The sequence below is a fragment of the Miniopterus natalensis genome, chromosome 4 (assembly GCF_054644295.1).
Source record: "Miniopterus natalensis isolate mMinNat1 chromosome 4, mMinNat1.hap1, whole genome shotgun sequence".
Classification (NCBI taxonomy): Eukaryota; Metazoa; Chordata; class Mammalia; order Chiroptera; family Miniopteridae; genus Miniopterus; species Miniopterus natalensis.
Window position 1 is genome coordinate 92,605,903 of NC_142084.1, and position 20,081 is coordinate 92,625,983.

Below are 20,081 nucleotides of genomic sequence, written 5' to 3' on the forward strand. Positions count from 1 at the left end.
ACGTCTTGCTACAGGGGGATCCAGTTCAACATCAGTGATGGGCGGTTTGTTCAGCTGGGTTTTTACTATCCATCAATCCATCACAGAGCTTGTTGTCATTACTTCCCAATTATAACAAGGAGCAATGGGGGGGGGCTGAGCGCCGCATGCCCTCTGGGTCCTGAAGGAGTCAGACACTGACCTCCTATGCTGAATCTCTAGTTCTGTGCTAATTAATCTGACACTGCCAGCTTCTCTCAGAAAGGGGAGTAGGAAATGGAAATATACCTGTGTAGGTATCTGCCCCTTCCCACTCTGCTGAGGCCCCGGAAGGCTAATTTCATCACATCAGAACCCTCCTCCAGTCTGGCTTCTGCTGGGTTCAGCCAGCAGGAGTCCCCAGCAGGAGATCGGAGGGTGGAAAGACACTGAGTGTGGCTGGGAGGTTTATTTCCAGCTCCCTCCCTGCCAACTCACTTCAAGGCGACTTCGTCTCTCTACCTAAGACCACAGGTCCTGTCAGGCTGTCCCCACCTCTGTGAGGGCAACCACTTCCTCCCATTGCTGCTCGAGGCCTAGAGGCCAGGGAGCTACGCCATCTCCTCTTGCCCACACCTTTATAAATAATTCTGGATTTAGCTCTCCTCATTTGTCCTGTGTGAATATCATCTCTTTCCCGCTGGGATCCTGATTGTTAGGGTACCTAACAGTTCAGGAGCTGGGGCTGAAGCCGCTGCTCTCGCCCTCCTTTTACTGACCAGGGGACCCAGGAAAGGCTGGGACAGCCATGGCCTGAGTCTGTTCTGAGTTAGGAGCACACAGACTGTGTTCATTTTCAGCATATCCTGATATTTTTTAGTTTTCGCATTGGATCAGAATCGGAAATCGCCCCCATGCGATGATGGCTGGGTGGAGCTTAGCTCTTTTATGAACCCCATTTGGGATAAAGCTGTTTCCCACGTTGTGGGCATAGCAGAGGTCTTGCAACAGAGGCCTTTTCCTACGCCTGACCCATGGGAGAAAGAACTGTTAAGGGCGATTCTTATATCTTCTCTCTGAATGCACTTTATTTGGGAAAACTGCCTTTGCATGAGGCCAAAGCGCCCCAATCTCCATTTTATCTGCTTTTGCCCATTCGCCAGCACCGTGTAAATAATTCTGCTAGGAAATGGGTGGCAAGCTCAAATTATTCAAGACCATTGAGTCTTTTCTGGCTTCACTATAAACTGTAAATAAGAAACAGATACAGGGAATGTGCCAAGGCGTGATGAAAGCTTTTCAAAAAAGATAGTTGTTTAGGTTACTCTGCTAAAAAGAAAAGGCTGAGGAAAAATACAGTTTATATGTCTGGGTATTTTATTGGTGCTTGTTAGAAGGCATTTTAGCTATCCCACCTACCTGATTCTTTTACAGCAATAAAGGGGCACTTGAATGGGATTGCCTTTGAGTTGATGAGATAATGAAACATATTATATTAATAGAGTCTATAAAGGGGGGGAAGGGAGAGGGTTTTGGCATTGCTTATCAAAATAAGTAGGATATACCAATTAACTGAAAACGAAACAAGAAGAGTGTACCAATAAACTGTGGTCAAAGGAATGTTGTAGACCATCCGGAGGATATTAATAAGACCTTTTGTGATTATTTTAAACTTTCTATTTGCAGAGAGCAGATATGGAAATTGGAGATTTTATTAGTCTTTCTGATGTAATGGTAAGAAAAATCAAAGGGTTATTTTTGACTCTGTTAGAAAATGAAGCAGTAGGTAAAATTTCTGACTTGTATGAAAAGAAATCTTTCACAGATGCCAGGGGTTAGAAATGGAAAAAACAATAAGGAGAGAAGCTAACTGTCTGTTCTTTGAGCTGGCAAAATGACCTGGATTCAGGTGTTTACGGCCTATATTTCCTCAATAAAATCGCCCTAACACTGAGCCATGGAAATCTCTCATTCTCGTCCCAGTCTCAATTCTGAGCCACACCCACTTGTCAGAGCTGCCGGTCATTTGACAGACATATGCCTGCTAGAGTAAGAGAAAGGCATGGCAGAGGGTGGGGCTTTCCCTCCGAGGATGGAGAGGGGACAGTGTACAGGCCAAAGACTGGAGAACACGTCAAGGGGAAAGCATCGGCTAACTGGGCACCCAGCATTTGGATCCCAGTGTCCTCACACTCCGGTGCTCAGGGAAACTCAGGTGAGCCACCTGCAATCATTGGTGCATTTATAAAATAGGTAGCCTCTTACCTTCTCGGTTTTCTAAACTTTCTATGATGCAAGTGGCACTGCATGGAGGTTGGAAAGCACACATTCTGGATTCTGATGTCCCTCAGTTACCTGCTATGTGGAGTTGGGACCACTTAACCTATCTGAGCGCCTGTTTCCTCCAGGCATGTGGGTGATAATAACAACGTAACAGAGTTTGGTCTGTGGAAGGCACCACATATATCTTGGTTGTCATCATCATCATCACTAGCACCATGAATTCGCAATCAGAAAACCAGTGTTATGCAAGTAATACTCCACAGGCTGCAGTGAGAACAGACAGACTGTTCCTGAAACTGTTAAAACCAAAAAGCACTATGTGTGCAATCGTGAGAGTGAGAAGGACTTTTATTTGATGGGTTGAACTGGATTCCCCCTCAAATTCATATGTTGATGCCCTAACCCCCAGTGTATTAGAATTCAACCTTCTTTTGGAGATAAGGTCTTTAATGCATAATCGAGCTAAAGTGAGGTCATTAGGATGGGCCCTTATCCAACATGACTAGCGTGCCTGTAAAAAGGGAAATTTGGACATACATGCAGAGAATGAAGACAGTGGAAATGGAGCCAGGGAGAAGACAGCCATCTTTAAAAAACAGAGAATTCCTGAGGCCCCCAGAAGCTAGAAAAGAAGTCTGGACCAGATCTTTCCTTACAGCTCTCAGAAGGAACCAACCCTGCTGATGTTGGACTTCTGGCCTCTACAACTGTGAGACAATGAATTTTTGTTATTTAAGCCATCCAGTTTGTAGCACTTTGTTACGTAGCCCCAGAAAACTAATACGCTACTCATTCCCTATTTTATGGATAAGAAAACTGAGGCTCAAGGAGGTATAATGACTTGCCCAAGGTCACATGGGCAGTTGATTCTGAATCAGGACAAGAACCTGGTACTTGCTGGCTCAAGAACAAAATGAATTGTTTTAAAAAGGGTTATTAATAAAAAGGAGGTGGCTTCAGACCCCAAGACTTTAGCTACTTTTTCTAGTAAAGACCTGATAGCCAAGATTCCACGACACACACACACCAAGGCAGTGGCTAAACTGTCCAGATGTGCTTGGGTCTGGAGTCATACTTATGGGTCAAAATCACTTCTCAGTCTGAAGAAAAGAGGGTCCACTGCTTCTCTCTTGTGCATCTGAGTGCCTGAGACTTGTCAATGGACAAGTACCTGGGATGCGTAGACTTCGAGGTGGGTGGTCACTATTTAGAAATGAGACCTCATATTACTTGCTCCCCCATCCTACACAGGCCCATCTCATATTCTGCTACCTGTCTGCACAGCTGGGTGTTCGGCAAGGGCTCTGACCCTGTTGATTCTCTCCTCCCCTTCTCCCTTCCTCTCCATTAAGCAACAAGATAAATAACTTCTGTCCTGGTTTTTCTTTTAATGCACATGCTGGAGAAGAAATTATAATCTCCTTGGAAGGGAAGCATGGTTAGTCAACCTGACATTGCTGTCATCCTGGAAGCTGGGCACGTTGATTTACTCGTGTAGGGCCTGTCACTGGGCTGACTTCTTCCATCGGTCTAGCCCAGCCAACAGGATAGAGACATGGGATGAGGTACCTGCGAGAACCTGGGCACGCTAACGAAGGGCTTTCTGCTGCTGGATGGTGAATTCCTGTTCCCAGGGCTTGGAGGAAGGTAATGTCAGGGCAATGGAACATTTTCATAAGGCTGAAAAGCTAAAAATAAAAATGTGCTGGAGAGTCATGTGCTACTTACAAGACTCGAAGGTTCTTGAGTCCAGCGAAGTCTGTCTTGGTGATCCTGGTGATATTATTTCTGTCCAGGTCACTGAAATGGAGAGCAAATTTGGGTAAGATTTTTTTCAGGTTACTTTTATGGTCTATTCAACCCAGACAGGCTTGGACTGGAGGGATGTTGCTTGTCAAGAAGAAGGCAATTTCAATGATTAATGATATCCCCTGAGCTTGCCCAACTAACCTAAAGGATATTGTGTGGAATAAGCTATCCATTATGTATGTAGTAGAGCCCTGTTATATGTAGCTGCCTGGCTTCTGTTGCCCTTCACCAGGTCACAAATTTTTCTTTGGAAGCTCCCCTCCTCCAACTCACAGATCCTGTCCTATAAGTGGGGCTGACCCTTCATCTCAGCTCCAGGGATAAGCACCTAATCCAGGCCAGCCTTATAAGCATCTTCACTCCCTCTGACCACAGTCATTGTTTCAGGAATGCCTACATGGCTCAAATTCCCAATAGGTTCCTCTCTACTGGGGTTGCTAAGCTGTTTGGTGCTGCCAGTAGCCATCTGGCCCATGAAGACAGAGCTTTCCAGAGTTAGGAGATGAAAAAAGACTGATTTCTGGTGCTAGCCCATGAGTATCTGGAACCACACATCCCTGAAGCCAGACACATCTACATTTTGAGATTACATGGAGCCACTCTATCCCACCTTCCTTATATTTTGACTTAAACCAGTTTGACTTAAATTTGCCATCACTTGAAACCAAAAGAATCTTGGCAGACTTTGAAACCTAGTTAGGTACTTGTCTATCTTCCAGCTAATATGAGAACTTCCCAAGGGCAAAGACTGTATCTTATTTAACTCCATGGCCCAATAAGGCAGATTATGTGCTTGGCTCAGAGTAGAGGTAACTTTGTCAATTTCATACATTAGGTAACAAGGGCTACATGGATTATTCCTGCCTCAGTTTGTAGGCTTAATATCCTAAAAATGGTCCCAAAGAGAAGAATTTGTTATGGAAGAACTGAAAGCATTATGGTGACATTGATGTTGCGGAGAAGGAAGCACCATGGGGTAGAAAATCAGGATTAGGAAAAACCAAAGTCAAGAATGAACCTGTGCACAACTGTATAAATGTGTTCACCAAAGTTATCTAAGAAAACTGGACACAACAAAGGACCATAAATAATGTCTAATTCTTAATAATGAATGCTGAACAATTAATTCCTATTTACTATGCCTTTCTTATGAGACACTTTTCAGGGCTTTGGCCAAGTTAGAGTTTCAACAAGGTATCTGTAAACTTAGGGGCTTTGCATTCCTCCAGAACATTTAGCTACTGAGAGGCCATTTTCCTGTGATGGATCCCTATCCAGACATTCAAGACATTAGTCTGCACTTATCCCGGCATCACTTCCTGCAGTTTGTTACCCATGGTTAACTGTGAAAAAAAAGTAAAATTCCAGAAATAAACAATTCATTAGTTTTAAATTGTATGCCATTCTGAGTAGCGTGATGAAATCTCACGCCTTCCCACTCCATTCTGCCCAGGATGCGAATCATCCCTTTGTCCAATGTCTCTACACTGTAAACAGTACCAGCCCATTAGTCATTTAGTACCCGGCTCAGTTATCAGATCGACTGTCGTGGAATCACAGTGCCTGTGTTCAAGTCACCCTTATTTTTCTTAATAATGTCCCCAAAGCACAAGAGTAATGACACTGGCAATTCATATACGCCAAGAGAAGCAGTAAAGTGCTTCCTTTAAATGTGAAAGGGTATTAGGTACAGGAAAAAACATAGTACACAGCAGGTTTGGTACTATCTGAGCTTTCAGACGTCCACTGGGGGTCACGGAACTTATACCCTGTGGATAAGGGGGGGCGACTGTACTTCCTTGGTTTTCCTAGTCAGGTCCTGTAGTTACCATCCTGCAATCGTGCCTCAGTGAGACTTGTGAGATCTACAGCTGCCTGAGGAGAACAGGGAAACAATTTTCAGATTCTAGAACTTTGCAGGAGGAAAAATCCTGATACGGAAATAATACTGAAATAAAAATGAAGTGGGCCCTTGAGGAGCCTCACCTGGAACCATCCCCCCAACGTATCCAGTGTTTTGCTATCTAAAATAGCAAGTCGTTTCTCAACTAGCCTGCGCTGGAGAGGGGCAGTGTTTCGACTTCCCAGACTAAGCTGAGTGCTGATGGAGCAAGAGCAAGAGCTGCGCAGGGAAACAGAGGCGGGCCGCTCAAGCAAGGACTAGGTACTGGCACGCAGGCAGCAATCTGCGTGCTCATAATCACCCTGAGTATTCTTCCCACCTCCCATCACAACTGGATGGTTGTTTGGGGACCTTGACAACTGTGAATATGACAATGCAGCTAGGGGTTTAATTACTGGGACACAGCATGGCATCTCAGCATCTACTGCTAGTGGCTGCAGCATCGATATTTCTCAATTAACATTTATTAAGTGAAGGGGCACAAAGTGTGCTGCCGAGATGCTGAGGACTTGGTGTCAGGCTTGCGGTGGGGACTGTGGGGCTGCCCTGGGAACACAGCCAGTGTCTGGGAGGCTGAGCTTCAGAGGCAAGGAGCCCTGAGTTTGAATCCCCGCCTTGCCACTTAATGAGTGACTTCAAGGCAAGTCACTCTATCTCTGAGGCTCAGTTTCTTCATCTACAAAGTGAGGCTGACAACCTTGACCTCAAGAGTTTTTATGAGGCTTAAATAAGATGACACAGGCACAGCGCTTATCTGACACCTGTTAAATGCTCAATCATGGCAGCTATTGTTACGATGATTAGTTGAATACCCCCACCTCCACTCTGAAATGTCAGTGCACCAAGAGCAGCTGACTGCCCCACCCCAAACTCTGTGCTTCGAGACAAATCCTGGGAAGAGGCTCAGTTGGCATCGAGAGAGAGGGTGGCTGACAGAGTGGCAGCACCACAAGGGGTCTGCCACACTGCCTCTCCCTTGAAGTATTTCTGGGACATCTACAGCATTTCCATGGTGTCTTCCCTTCCCCCATCCAAAACATACATACTGCCAGGCTGCCAGGGAGAAGGTCAAGGAGCACGTGGCTTTGAGGTGAGACAGGTCAGGGTTCAAATCTCTGTCCAACCCCCATTTCCAGCTCCAAGAGTTTGCATAATCTACTTAACTTCTCTAAGCCCCCATGCTTTATGTAACCCTCCCCTACTTGCAGCCCTTGCAAACTTGCCTGGCTGAACATGGGAATTCATTAAACTGACACTGGGAAGAGACTGCACTACCTCCTGTGCCCATCCCTCCCCCAACCCCCATCGTCCCAGTCCAGGCTCCTCTGGACCCTCAGGTTTCTCAGCCTTTACCTTTGGCCTCTGAGGGAATCAGGAGATCTCAGCCTAGGATGAGTCTGAACCATCTGCGGGCATGGTCCCATCTGGGGTGATCCCAGATGGTGAAACCATTACAGTACCTAGATGTGGGGTGGGGAAGTGAAGCGGTTTTAAAATGTGTCTGCAGATGGTTTCTTTGACACACCTGCCATCAAGAGGTGGAGCGTATACCCCTTTCCCTCGAACCTGAGCAAGCCTTTGTGACTGACTGGACAGATGAGATTCGGGTAGAACTGAGGCGGAACCTCTGAGATTAGAAGAGACAACGAGTGACTGCCTGGCTATCTCTCAGAGCATTTGCATTGGAGCCCTGACCTGCCATGTGAAAAGAACAGAAGACCATGGAAGGAAGAGCGGGGGAGGGAGAGAGAGAGAGGGAGAGAGAGGGGCCTGAGGAACCCTAGTTGTTCCAGCTCTGGCTGTTGGAATTTTTCTAGCCTAGAGGTCAAGCACATGAGTGCAGACACCTTTGAGATTCCAGCTCCAGCTACCATCTGGCTATATCACATGAAAAACTGAGCCAGATCACCCAGCTAAATGACTCTTGGATTCTTGCCCACAGAAACCCTGATAGAGAATACTAAAATGAGTGCTATGTCTTAAGCCATTAAGTTTTGGAATAATTTGTTTTCCATAAAATGGAAAGATGAAAGAGAAATAAAGAGAAAGACACCTTCCAAATATTTAATTTAGCATTAACAATGGACTTACATTCACATGCCCCTCACATATCCTTTCTGAGGCTTGCCTATCACCCTTGAGACTCTCAGTAGGGTCGTTATGGTCAGGGATAGCTCACAGGAGCTGAAGGCACCCGTGTCATTCTAGGAATGAGGTAATAATTGGCCCTTCTCTCAAGGTCTGAGGAGTAAGACTGCATAATTAGGGTTGTCCATCCCTCCAAGTGGGACTTTAGATATCATGTGAATCACCCTTGTGCTATATAGTAATCACAATAAGTGGGCACCATTCATTAAACATTGTGGCAGAGACTGGCAAGATGTCCATCAAACCATTTCCCTCTGTCTGGTGCACACAGAGACTGCGTTTCTCAGCTTCCCTTGCAGGTAGGTGCAACCAGGTAACCGAGTTCTCACTATTACATGGGCAGAAGCAATATATGCTGCCTTCAGACCTGGATCCATAAGCCTTCCTGCTCATCTTGGGCTGGAGTCAGTAGATCCATGGAAGGCTCCAAGAATGGCAGATAGAGCCTGAGTCCCTGAGAGACTGCACGGAACAGAGACCTTCCCTCCCCTGCCTCCCCATTTACTCACATTAGACTCAGACATGTTCTAGAAATAACTCTTAAGACACTGAAGCTTTGGGACTATTTGTTACAGCAGTCTACACTGACAAGGACACTATTTTTGACCTGGGAGCTCTCCCTCCTTTTTTTCTGTCTTCTCTTTGCAACTGCTCTGAAAGGTAGGCACTAGTTGTCTGTCCATAGATAAAAATACTGAAGATCAGCCTTATTAAGGTTGATATTTGCTGGGCCCAAACCATGCACCAGGTACTGTGTTAAAAACTTCATGTTCACGCTCTCTTATCCAGCAATCATATGTGACAGGTGCCATTACTATCCCATTTTTCACATGGGGAAACCGAAGCTTAGTCTCCCCCACCTACACCCCAGCTTAGAAGGTTTTATCAATAAAGCAAGTTGCCATGAGCTCACACAACCAATAAGTGGCGAAGGCTGGGATGGGAACTCGGGCTCTCTGGATGCAGAGGCCATGTTTTTATCACATCGGGCTGCCCATCTGCAACCAGAGTCCAATCATCTTTTACCATGTCAGTTTAACTGCCGTCTAAAAGAAAAATGAATAAATAGAATAGAACAGAACAGAATTTCCCATGCCTGTCTTGAAGAGAGCAAAGGGGCACTCCCAGGGGCTGTGTCACTCCCTCCTGCGGCCAAGAGGGCGCATTTCCTAGTATACTGCCCAGGGAGGTCTGGGCTAGTGGGAGTGCTGAGCCCCTCGGCAAACTCCAGGCAGAAGTGCTTTTTCGCTATTTTTGCCAATGTCTGGCTTCTGCCATGTTCCTCCTCATCTGCCATGCTGCCTCCATAAACAGGCATCGCCATGGCAATCTCCTGCTCTGTGTTTCCCCATTCCAATCATAAATCATAAACCAACACTGTGACTTGCAGTTTTGTGGTATTTTCACATCTGTTTGACACCTTGGGTGGGATGGAAGAGGAAGAAGAATTTAGAACAAGGTCGGAAAAAATGAAACAAAACTGTTCTGGGGCAGGCCACTGTCCCTATCTCAGCACATGTGTATTCATAGCCTTCTTGTGATTCATTCTGTGGCATTCCAGCCAAGTCTCTTTTTTCTGTGGCACATGTGGGAAGGGGGAGCAGCAAAAACATTCCTTAGTGAAGCTGTTAACATAGTGTGGAGAAAAGGGCTTCAAGTGTAAACACAGAAGATGTTGCAGGGGAAAGCAAGGCTTTCCTTCCTTCCTTCCTTCCTTCCTTCCTTCCTTCCTTCCTTCCTTCCTTCCTTCCTTCCTTCCTTCCTCCCTCCCTCCCTCCCTCCCTCCCTCCCTCCCCTTTTCCCCCCTCACACCCATCCTTTCCTTTTTCCTACAATTCACCTTTATTAAACACCTACTCCAGACCTGGCACTGTGATTGTGGCCAGGGACAGAGTGCTGAACAAACAACAACTAAAGGGTTCCTTTCAGGGAAGTTTTATTTTCCTGGTGAGTGTGGCACACAGATTCTAGGGTGACCTGCATGATCCCCCCTCTTGGTATCACTACCCTTGTGTAATCCCCACTCCTTGAGAGTGGGAAGGACCTATTGATATGTTTCTCACCCATATAATACAGCAAAGGTGACAGGATGTCACTTCTGTGATTACATTACACATGACTGCAATGCCTGCCTTGCAAGGGGACTCTCCCTTGCCACCTGTGATGAAGCAAGTAGCCACATTAGGGAGGCACATAGGGCAAGAAACTGAGGGCAGCCTCCACAGACAACCAACAAAGAACTGAAGATGACCAGCAAGAGCCCAAAGCCCTCAGTCTAACACACTGCGGGGGACTAAATTCTACCAACAACCTTGAGAGCTTAAACATGGATCTGTCCCCAGTTGAGTCTTCATATGAGACCTCAGCCCTAATCAACACTCATTTGCAGCTTTGTAAGACCCTGAAGCAGAGGCCCTCAGCTAACTGTGAGGTAATACACAGGAGTTGTTTTAAGCCACCAAGTTTGTGGTAAGATTGTTACACAGCAATAGAAAACTAATACAGTGGGACACAGGCAACTACAAATAAACAAAACTACAGATGACAAGGAAATAAGTAGGAAGTCATTTCAGGGTGAGATGGGGAGAATGGAGGTGGTGGCAAGAGGAGGCAGGGGCACCAGCTAGCATGGCCACGAGGGAGAGATATTTGGTCTGAGACCCAAAGGAAAAGAAGGAGCTGGCCGAAGGCAGAGGGCGAACGGGGTACTTTCCAAGTGAAGGAGCAGAACCGCAAAGGCCCTGAGTACAGAAAGCATTTGGAGGATCTGAGCAGCAGAAAGGAAGTCAGGTACTGGGGCAGGATGTCATCAAGAGGATCACAGAGGCAGGTGGCACCCAGACTGTGGGGAACCCATGGGGCAGGCTGTAAGCTTTCAGCAATCAGAACTACAGAAGGGAGAAGGGGTCAAGCAAATGCCTGATTTAACAGCCCACAGCCTCTTCCTCCAGACATCAGACCTGCCCCCTACAACCACATTCATTTCCCCAAATGTCAACTTCTTTCACAGCGCAGCGGCTCTGCAGACAGGTGGGTCTCATGGCTGCTCTCAGCTGCTTCACTGAACTCTTTCTTCTTTTGGTCCACAAACATTTACTGAGCACCTACCAGGTCCTGGAACTGTGCTGGGCGCTCCATCAACAAATATGTTCCTGCTATTGGCTGGCTCTGAAAGCTACCCACATCCTTTCTCCATTCAAATCCTACCACTACGTTATGGGTTGAACTGTGTTCCCCAAAAGATGAAGTCCTAACTCCCGGTACCTGTGAATGGAACCCTATTTGGAAATAGGTCCTTTGCAGATGTAATCAGGTTAAAATGAGGCTGTTAGGGTGGGACTAATCCAATATGACTGGAGTCCTTATGAAATGAAAAAACAAAACAAAAAACAGAGACACACTGGGAGAAAGCCATGTGAAGACAGAGGCAGAGGCTGGAGGGATGCAGCGGCAAGCCAAGGGCTGCTGATTGACAGCCACCACCAGAAGCTGGTAAGACACAAGGAAACATCGTCCCTTATAGACTTCAGATCTAGCATGGGCCCTACTGTCTCCTCAAGGTCAGACTTCTGGCCCCTGGAACTATGACAAAATACGTTTTGGTTGTTTGATATCATCCAGTATGTGATACTTTGTTACGGCAGGAAGCTCATTCACCCTCTTTTCAGACCTTGTGAGGCCTCCCATCCTCCTCGCTGCAACTCTCCCGGCCTCTCCATCCTATGCCCATCTCTCCTTTCCCCGACCTCTAAACGTCTGCATCATTTAGCCTCTGCACACCTTGTTTGGGGCTTTCATCACATTCCCTTCCACCTCATGTGTTGCTGCTTCCTTTCTGAGTGTTTGCCTCTCTCCCAAAGGAGTGTGCAGCTCCAAGGGAGCCAAGACCACAGACCCCTCAGTTCCTCCAAGACACCTCGAATGAAGTGAGGTCCCTTGGAGACACTCAGAGAAATGTACACTAGTTTTCACTGGATGCTGGGCAAAGAGTTTTGTTGTTTTTTTTTAAAAAAAATTTTACATTTTGCTTATTGGGATTGTTGGTATTTTCCACAGTAAATATGTACTCCCTCCCCATCAAACAATGTTGAAAATGTGTGGTCCAGTGGAAAAGGACTCTCCCCATAGCTAAAGTGACCAGCCAAGCTAGAGCCACTCAAGGCTCTGGAAATCTGGCCAAAGTCAGATGTTCTTTCATAAGCCCCAGGGCAGTTCTTTGGAGCTGCTCAGCTGCCCTGCCCTACGGTGTGTCTCTCCCAGCCCAAAGGACATAATGCTACCCATCCATCTTCCCTGACGGATCAGAGGAAACCGCATGTGTTCGAGAACCGCCTAATTCCCACCTGCCAGGTTGGGCAGCCGAGCGTCCCCGTGGATTGGATTGGATCGGATCAGGTCGCCCTCACAGAGCTCCCGTCTCATCTCCCTACTGGCACAACAGGAGGCACCCTTCCACTGTTCTCTGACTTCAGCATTTCATTCTCAACAGTTACATAAGCACATACAAGTTTAAAAGCACACACATTTGGGAGAGAAATGACTGAGTTTGATTTAAAAAACTGGCTTCAGACTACCTCCGTTGGTTGGGAACTGAGCCTCCCTGGGCTAAATTTCTGGCTTGGCAACACTCTCGCATATATAATTTTACACCTGCAAAAGTTTGCAGTCAGTGCTGTGCAGACAGCTACCTGCAGGGAGGAGAACAGCCAGAGAGAGGGGCAACCTGGATGGCTGGATGTGCTGGTGGTGAGGGCCCTGCAAGGAGGGGTGAGCATGGCTCTCCGCCTTGACTCCTCTTCCAGGGGGGCTCCCTACCTGCCTGTCTCGCTCTGCTCAGCTCCAAGCTCCAGGAGGAAAGGGCATACCCAGGGTACATCTAACTCTTTGCTGGAGGCAGTACAGTAGATCTTGCAAACTGGTGGCCCACAGGCCAATTCTGGCCTGCAGATGTGTTTAGTCTGGTTCTCAGTATGGGTTTAAGATTTGTAAATTAATTGCCAACTTGGGAGAATTTCACTTACAAATCTGGAATCCTGGGTTGTCTCCAAAACAATCACATGATCTGATAACTCTGGGCCTTTGGAGCCACTGTGAATTGGAACTAAGAAGCAACTGCCCGTTTTGGACAAGGCATGTGCTCTGTGGTCCATCAGTCCACCTGGTCTGCTTCCCTCACTGATGTCAGCTGCTTGGTCCTTAAGGGCATTTCTGTTTGAGATCCCTGCTGCAGAGCATAATGTTTAAGAAAGTAGCCCTGGGTCAGCTAGCCTGGGCTCAAATCTTACCATCCCCAGGTTTCTCTTTCTTCATCTATAAAATGGGTATGATAACAGTACTACCTCCTAGGATGTTGCGAGGATTAAAGGAGATGGTAAAGTTATTCAAGAACGGCAACTTACTCCTTTCTGAGCAATGACCTCCAGGTGATGTCCATCAATCCAAAACAGTCACCCTTTTTGGTCCTATTTTATCATGAACAGAAATCTCAAATTCTTCTAAACTCTTCTCAGAAGGCCTGTTCTCAAAACCTTCCCCACGCTACATGTAGAGCATATGAAAACGTGGTTCTGTAAATCCCTGGAGTCAGGAAACAGAAATCTCAGAAGAGACTGGGGTCGGCCTTTGGAAATGTGACAAGAAATGTCAGGCACATGGCACGACAGGGACAATGCTACGTGCGAACAAAACTATTTCATTTTCCTCCCAAGTAAACAGTAAGAATAAATTTCCCAGCATCCCTTGTATCTAGGTGGGACCCATGAGACTGATTTCTGATGAAAAGAATGCTGATGGATGTAACATGTACCATTTCCAGGCAAGGCCATAGGACATCTTACACGACATTCCACTCTCTTCCCTCTTCTTGTCTTTCTTGTCAGCCACGTGTCAAAAATGGTGGTACCCTAAGGCGAAAGAAGCCTGGGTTCCAGAGTGACTGTGTGGAGTATAGACCACCCACCACTACCCAGACCAACTGCACTGCTTACTGTGTTTTTGCCACAGATGTATCTGGGTTTCTTTGTTTCTGCAGCATAGCTTTGTCTGTCCTGACTGATACACATGACAATACAGCAGAGTGGAAAAGAAAGGCGTAGAAGTTACACAAACATGATCTTTCTCTGTGCTCTGTTTCTATCTCCTAGCATGACCTTGGAAAAATAACCTCCCTTAATTTTAAAAGGCAGAAAATATACTGATTGATCCACTAGGGTCAGAATCTCACTGACTCTGAATTATCCCCCAGGATAATTCTCATTGGCTTTGAACCCCATTAACATGCATTACCTTAAACTATGCTTTTTTTTTTAAGAAGGCGACAGAGGTACAAAAGTTGCAGCCAGCCCACATTAGGGGTGAAATAAATATCTGCAGAACGAGTAATTATGCAAGAGCCGACGTGTACTGGGCAGTGACCAGGTGCTAAAATCTACGCTCAGCCCTTCACTTTCGGTGCCTCTTGTCATCCTGCCCACCAGCCTGTGAAGTCAGTGCTATTGTTACTCCCATTTCATGAATGAACGAACGGAGGCACAGGGAGACTGAGACCCATGTCCACGGTCACAAGCTGATTAACAACCAAATGAGCATCTATACCCAGGTATTCAGGTATCAGTGCCTGAGAGTTAAGCAGTCAACTTCAAGAACCAAATACAGAGTCCCCGAAGGGCAAAAGACCAATTGAAATGATCTAATCAGATAATTTCTGTAACATACTCAAAATCTTAGCTAAACCAGTAAACTCCAATTCCTTGGGTGTCAGGGCCGTATCTTATTTATGTTTGAATCCTCAGGGTTCAGCACGATACCTAGCACATAAAAGGCACAGAAAACATCTGCTGAATGACTAAATGATCTGGACCTGAGCTTTTTGTCGACAGTTAACTGAGCAGCACTTATTCTTCATTGACTATGGCTTGAGAACCAAAGTCTATGTCCATATTTCATTTGCAGCAGTAAACCTGGGCAGCAGTTAGAACTGAGAGTGACCATATGATTTACCATCCAAATTTCAGTGCTTAGGCAAGTCAAAGGGAATGCCTTTAATAATTATATCAGAGAAACAGGCAAAGTTAGAACTGTCCTGAGCAAACCCACACAAAGAGTGTTTCTAGTTAGAGCCACAAAATACGATAGAGATGAGTGGACAAACAAGGGGCCCTGTTTCCCATGTCCTTATTCTTATAGAGCCCCTCATTTTGTCCACTTGGGTAACACCCCTTTAAAATCTATGCCATTTGGCCCAGCCAGTGTTGCTCAGTGGTTGAGCCCATCCCATGCACCAAGAGATCACTGGTTCCATTCCTGGTCAGGGCACATGTCCGGGTTGTGGGCTTGATCCCCAGTAGGGGGCATGCAGGAGGCGGCCATGGATGATTCTCTCTCAACATTTCTATCTCTCTCCCTCTCCGTTCCTCTCTCAGTAAGATAAATAACAACATATTTTTTTAAAAATTATCTTTAAAATAAATAAATAAATAATAAAATCTATGCTATCTGGCTCTGGCTGGGTGGCTCAGTTGGTCAGAGCATTATCCCATACACCAAAAGTTTGCAGTTTGATTCCTGGTCAATGTTTCTTTCTCCTCCCCCTTCCTTCCTCTCTCCCTCCCTCTCTCTCTAAAAATCAATAAAAACCAATCTTTGTGTGAGGATTAAAACAATAAAAATTAAACCCATGCTACTTGTAGGATACCTCATAGTTAAGTGTCATTCTCTGAAAGGCGCACATCTCAAAGTCCAACCAGTCATCCAGCACACACACTATTTACTTTTAATATAGGTGCAATAATCCCTTCAAGAAAACAGGAAGGGGCAGCACAAGGCATGCAATGGTGGTTGCAGGAACATAAGTATGGATTGCGTCGGAACAGGCTACATACTTTGTGTAAACACTAATAAAGTAAGTTCAGGCTGAGCTGTGACTTTAAAGGAAATTCTTCCCCATAAACATGTCCTGCCATGCCCTAATAACTCTTTAATTCGATGCACATTTGGGAAGGATGATGGGAAGCAATCCCAGAATAATGTTAAGGTCTGTTGCGAATGAGGAGGTGCAGGGATGTGATGCAACCTGGAGCTTCACCATCCACCACGAAGTTGGCTTCGTTGCACATTTCACACATGGAGGGAATTTGCTGAGTGACATGCAGGAAATCAGAGACAGGTCTTTGCAGGTTAGGCATAAGAAGATTCTGGATGTCATCTGATGGCGCCATGTAAGGCTCCTGGCTAGTCGATTTCTGGCCTGCCTTCTCTTGTTGGAGGCAGCAGAAGTGCCTTCCACGTGCATGCAGCCTCTCCACTTCCTAGGCCAGGGTCTTTGAATTTCGACTAGACTATAAGCTCCTTGAGAGCAGACAAGACTTCTTATACATCCAGCGTCTTACACACAGGACTGATACCACCTTATATTCCTGTGAGAAGGCAGAATGGCACAGGCGATGACACTCAGAGCAGGAGCTTGCAGCGCCAAGGCTGAGGACCCTGCTCCATGACTTACTGATCATGTGGCCTGGGCAAGTCCCTCTTCCCCTCTGCCAAATGGGGTCATCGCACTTGCTGAACCCCAGAGAGCTTTTGAGATGATCAAATGAAATATTATGAGAGAAAGGGCTTTATAAATTAAGAGTTGTACACATGTAGGAAGTTATTACTGCCGGGAAAGTATAACAATGATGAAAAATAACAGTAAAAGAATTTGCCATGAGTTGAGGTCTCATGACTTATCAGGCACTGCTCATCTCCTTTGAGTCCTCACAGTGATCCTAGGAGATATGCACTATTATTATTTCCCTTTGACAGGAAACTGAGGTCCTGAGAGGTTAAGTAACTTGCCTAGTTTACATCTTCTAAGTATTACCCACAGGCTGAAGATTCTGGAGGGCAGGGCTGGATTGTCAGGGCTCCATGCTTTTTGCTTCTATGGCTCCCAGGAAACTGAAATAATTGAAAGAACTAATTCCATCTACTTTCTTATGAGCAACTGGAGGGCAAGGGCTGTGTGCGAGTCCCCTGCACACCTCCAGGACCCAGCAGAAGAGTGGGAGTTAAGGCTTTACCAAGTAAAGGACAGCAGTTTCTTCTCCTGCCCATTCTTACTTGTGTGCCAGCTCTTGGCAGCCACGCCCAGCAGCTTTTGGCCCAACGTGCAGCTAATGCTGACTTCTGTCCAGGTGTATGGCACTGGTCCCTGACCCATCACAGTTCTCCACCTTCACCAAGGTGAGAAGCCTCAGCCTTGTTCCCTGCCCGCCTGGAAGTGTAGCCCAAGTGGTTTGTCCATCCAGGCAGGGCCCTGCGCCCACCAATCTCATTCCAAGCACCATCCCTGTGCTCGGGCAAGGCTCCCATCTGTAATGCCCTCTCCCACACACCAAAATAATCTGCAGCTGTCAGGAAGCTTGCGGGGGGCGGGAGCCCACCTCAGTAGTGTGCTGAAGGGGAGCTGGAAAGGAAGAGAATGTCTTTATAGTGAGACCCGGGACCAGAATGGGCCCACCAACCCTTCAGGCAGAGCCGCCCTCCCCATCTGGCACTGATAACAGGCCAGGGGACAGGGATCATGCAGAGAGAGAAGGGCCCATCGGATTCTTCAACCGGTCCTGCGTGTCCAGACCCAAGAAAGGCAAACCTCCCTTTCATCATTCGTGAAACCATATCTTGCTCATTATGACAATTTTAAAAACTTCTCTGATTAGTCCTCTGAGAATCCAATTTGTTTCCTTTGTAAAGAGGAAACAATTCTCTTCTCAGTTTGGGAGGTGGGGACATTCCATTTATCTTCAGGGGGGAAATCTGTTTCCTATTACAAATCACGTCTGTAGGTCTATTTGCAAAGAATAAATCTCTACACTTTCTATAGAAAAAGAAATTCTTCCTTCTCCTACAAACATTTGTGAAGACCCAAGAGAGGGAGGCTCCTGCCCTCTTCTCAACTATTGTGACAAAGATTGAATTTCGGTCCCTTGCTTGGAGCAAGGGAAACTTTGGACTCCTCTGAAAATCAGCAGTACCCCCAGGTCATCCAGCATACCTGTGAGAGCTGATCATGCAGTGTTTCATTCAATCGGCATTTGTGGATGGGGACTGAGTGCCGGGACAGAGGTCCTGGGAAGATGTGAATTAAAGTAAACATATGACCCTCCAAATCCCTGTGCTCTAGGACAAAGCTCAGTAAACGATGGGCCAATCAAGCCCACTGCCTGTTTTTGTGCAGCCTGCAAGCTAAGAATGGTTTTTATATTTTTAAATGGTAGAAAAGAACAGAATAATATTTCATGACACATAAAAATTATATGAAATTCAAATTTAAGTCCCCATAAATATAGATTTCCTGGAACACAGCCACACTCATCTGTTTATAGATTGACTATGGCTGCTTTTGTGCTATCTGGGCAGAGTTGAATAGTTGCGACAGAGACTATATGATCTCCGGAGCCTAAATATTTACTGTGTGGTTTGCTGACCCCGACCTAGGAGCTTATATAGTCCAGTAGGGTCAAACACAAGAAATAGCAGTGTTATGACTACTTGTCTTCCCCCCCCCCATTCATATGTGGAAGCCCCAATGTGGTGGTATTTAGAGGCATGGCCTTAGGGAGGTAATTAGGTTTAGATGAAGTCATCAGACTGGAGCCTCATGACGGGATTAGTGCCCTTAGAAGAAAAAGGACAGCAGGACACTCTCTCCACCATGTGAGGCCACAGAGAGAAGGTGGCCGTCTGCAGGCCCGGGAAAGAGCTCTTTCCAGAACTCAACCATGTTGTCACCTTGGTCATGGATGTCCGGCCTTCAGAACTCTGAGGCAGTCCTTAAGGCTCACTCTGCACACGGTAGGCTGGCCTAGTATCATGACTTGGGAAGCTATAAAGATTCCCTGGCCCTTTACTTCCCTATTCGAAAAAGAGAGTTAGTCACAGTGTCCTCCTTTGGTTGAGCTGAGAACTAATCAAGCCTCTATATGCCAAGATGACAGAGCAACACTGAGCCCATAAGTGCTCACTACTTTTGCTCTTATTACCAGCCCTGCTGCTTGTACGATTCCAGGGAACACTTTTCGAGAAGTAAAGAATGGCCTCCCTAGAGCAGATCATGTGCAGCGCATGGCGATGCAGGAGGTCAGCAGCATGGTGGCCCTGGTTCTCGCTTCTATGACAATGATGCCTGCACAAAGGGGGGGGCACATGCTCCATTGCAGATGGAGCAGGCAGGTCCCGTGTATTTTTATTGCCACATCATTCACGCTTCCATTATGAAAGAGACTCAAGGATATAATGTCAAATGAGTTGTGGGGACTCGGGCCCAGACCCCCAATCTCTCTGCCTGTCTTTCTCCCCACCCACAGCCCCTGCTCAGTCATCCCGGGTGGGTCTCCAATACCCATTCCTGCGATTACACCTTGCTCCTGGTCCCTCAAAATCTCAGGCTGTGGGCTATTTTAAGCCCAAATTAGAGACTCCTCTCCCCTGAATGGCTGCAATTTCAGTCTGTGGCTTGCTCACTCTGACGTGGCTTGGGGCCATGGTTCTGGTGCGGGGCACTGCAAGGGGGCACATTGTTTTTGGAAAGAGGCAAGGGGCTTTGCAGAAACCATTTCACCACAACATGCTGTGGAAAACACTCGCATAGGGATGGACAAATAAAAAGAAAACTACAGTGAGAGAGTCCATGTATCTGGAGAAGGACCCTAAAAATAGCCCAGCGTCAGACGCAAGAAAGAATTGGAAGTTTGTAGTGCTGCAAACCCCGGAGAAAGAGACTTGCCTCTCTCATTCCACGAGGCCAGGTCTGTGTTTCTTGGTCAGCCTCTGGAAGAAAGGGCCCTTGAGGCTGACACAGGTCTCCTGATCTACAGGAACACTGCCACAGCCCCTAGCATCGCAGGGTACAGCTTGAGAGCTGAGACCGAGACCATAGGCAAACCCTCCAGGGCCTGCCCCTGGGGCATCTGGGCCCCTAGTCCCGTGATGGGCAAATGAG

At 46.6% G+C, this 20,081-nt stretch overlaps 1 protein-coding gene across 1 annotated transcript in view; it reads right to left on the bottom strand.

The window, feature by feature from the left end:
- SLIT3 (slit guidance ligand 3) overlaps window positions 1-20,081 on the bottom strand; it is a 528,787-nt gene that overhangs the window by 483,480 nt on the left and 25,226 nt on the right. Inside the window, exon 2 of the mRNA XM_087816965.1 lies at window positions 3,970-4,041. Within this exon, the coding sequence (XP_087673091.1) occupies window positions 3,970-4,041 (72 nt within the window). The remainder of the gene's footprint in view (window positions 1-3,969; window positions 4,042-20,081) is intronic.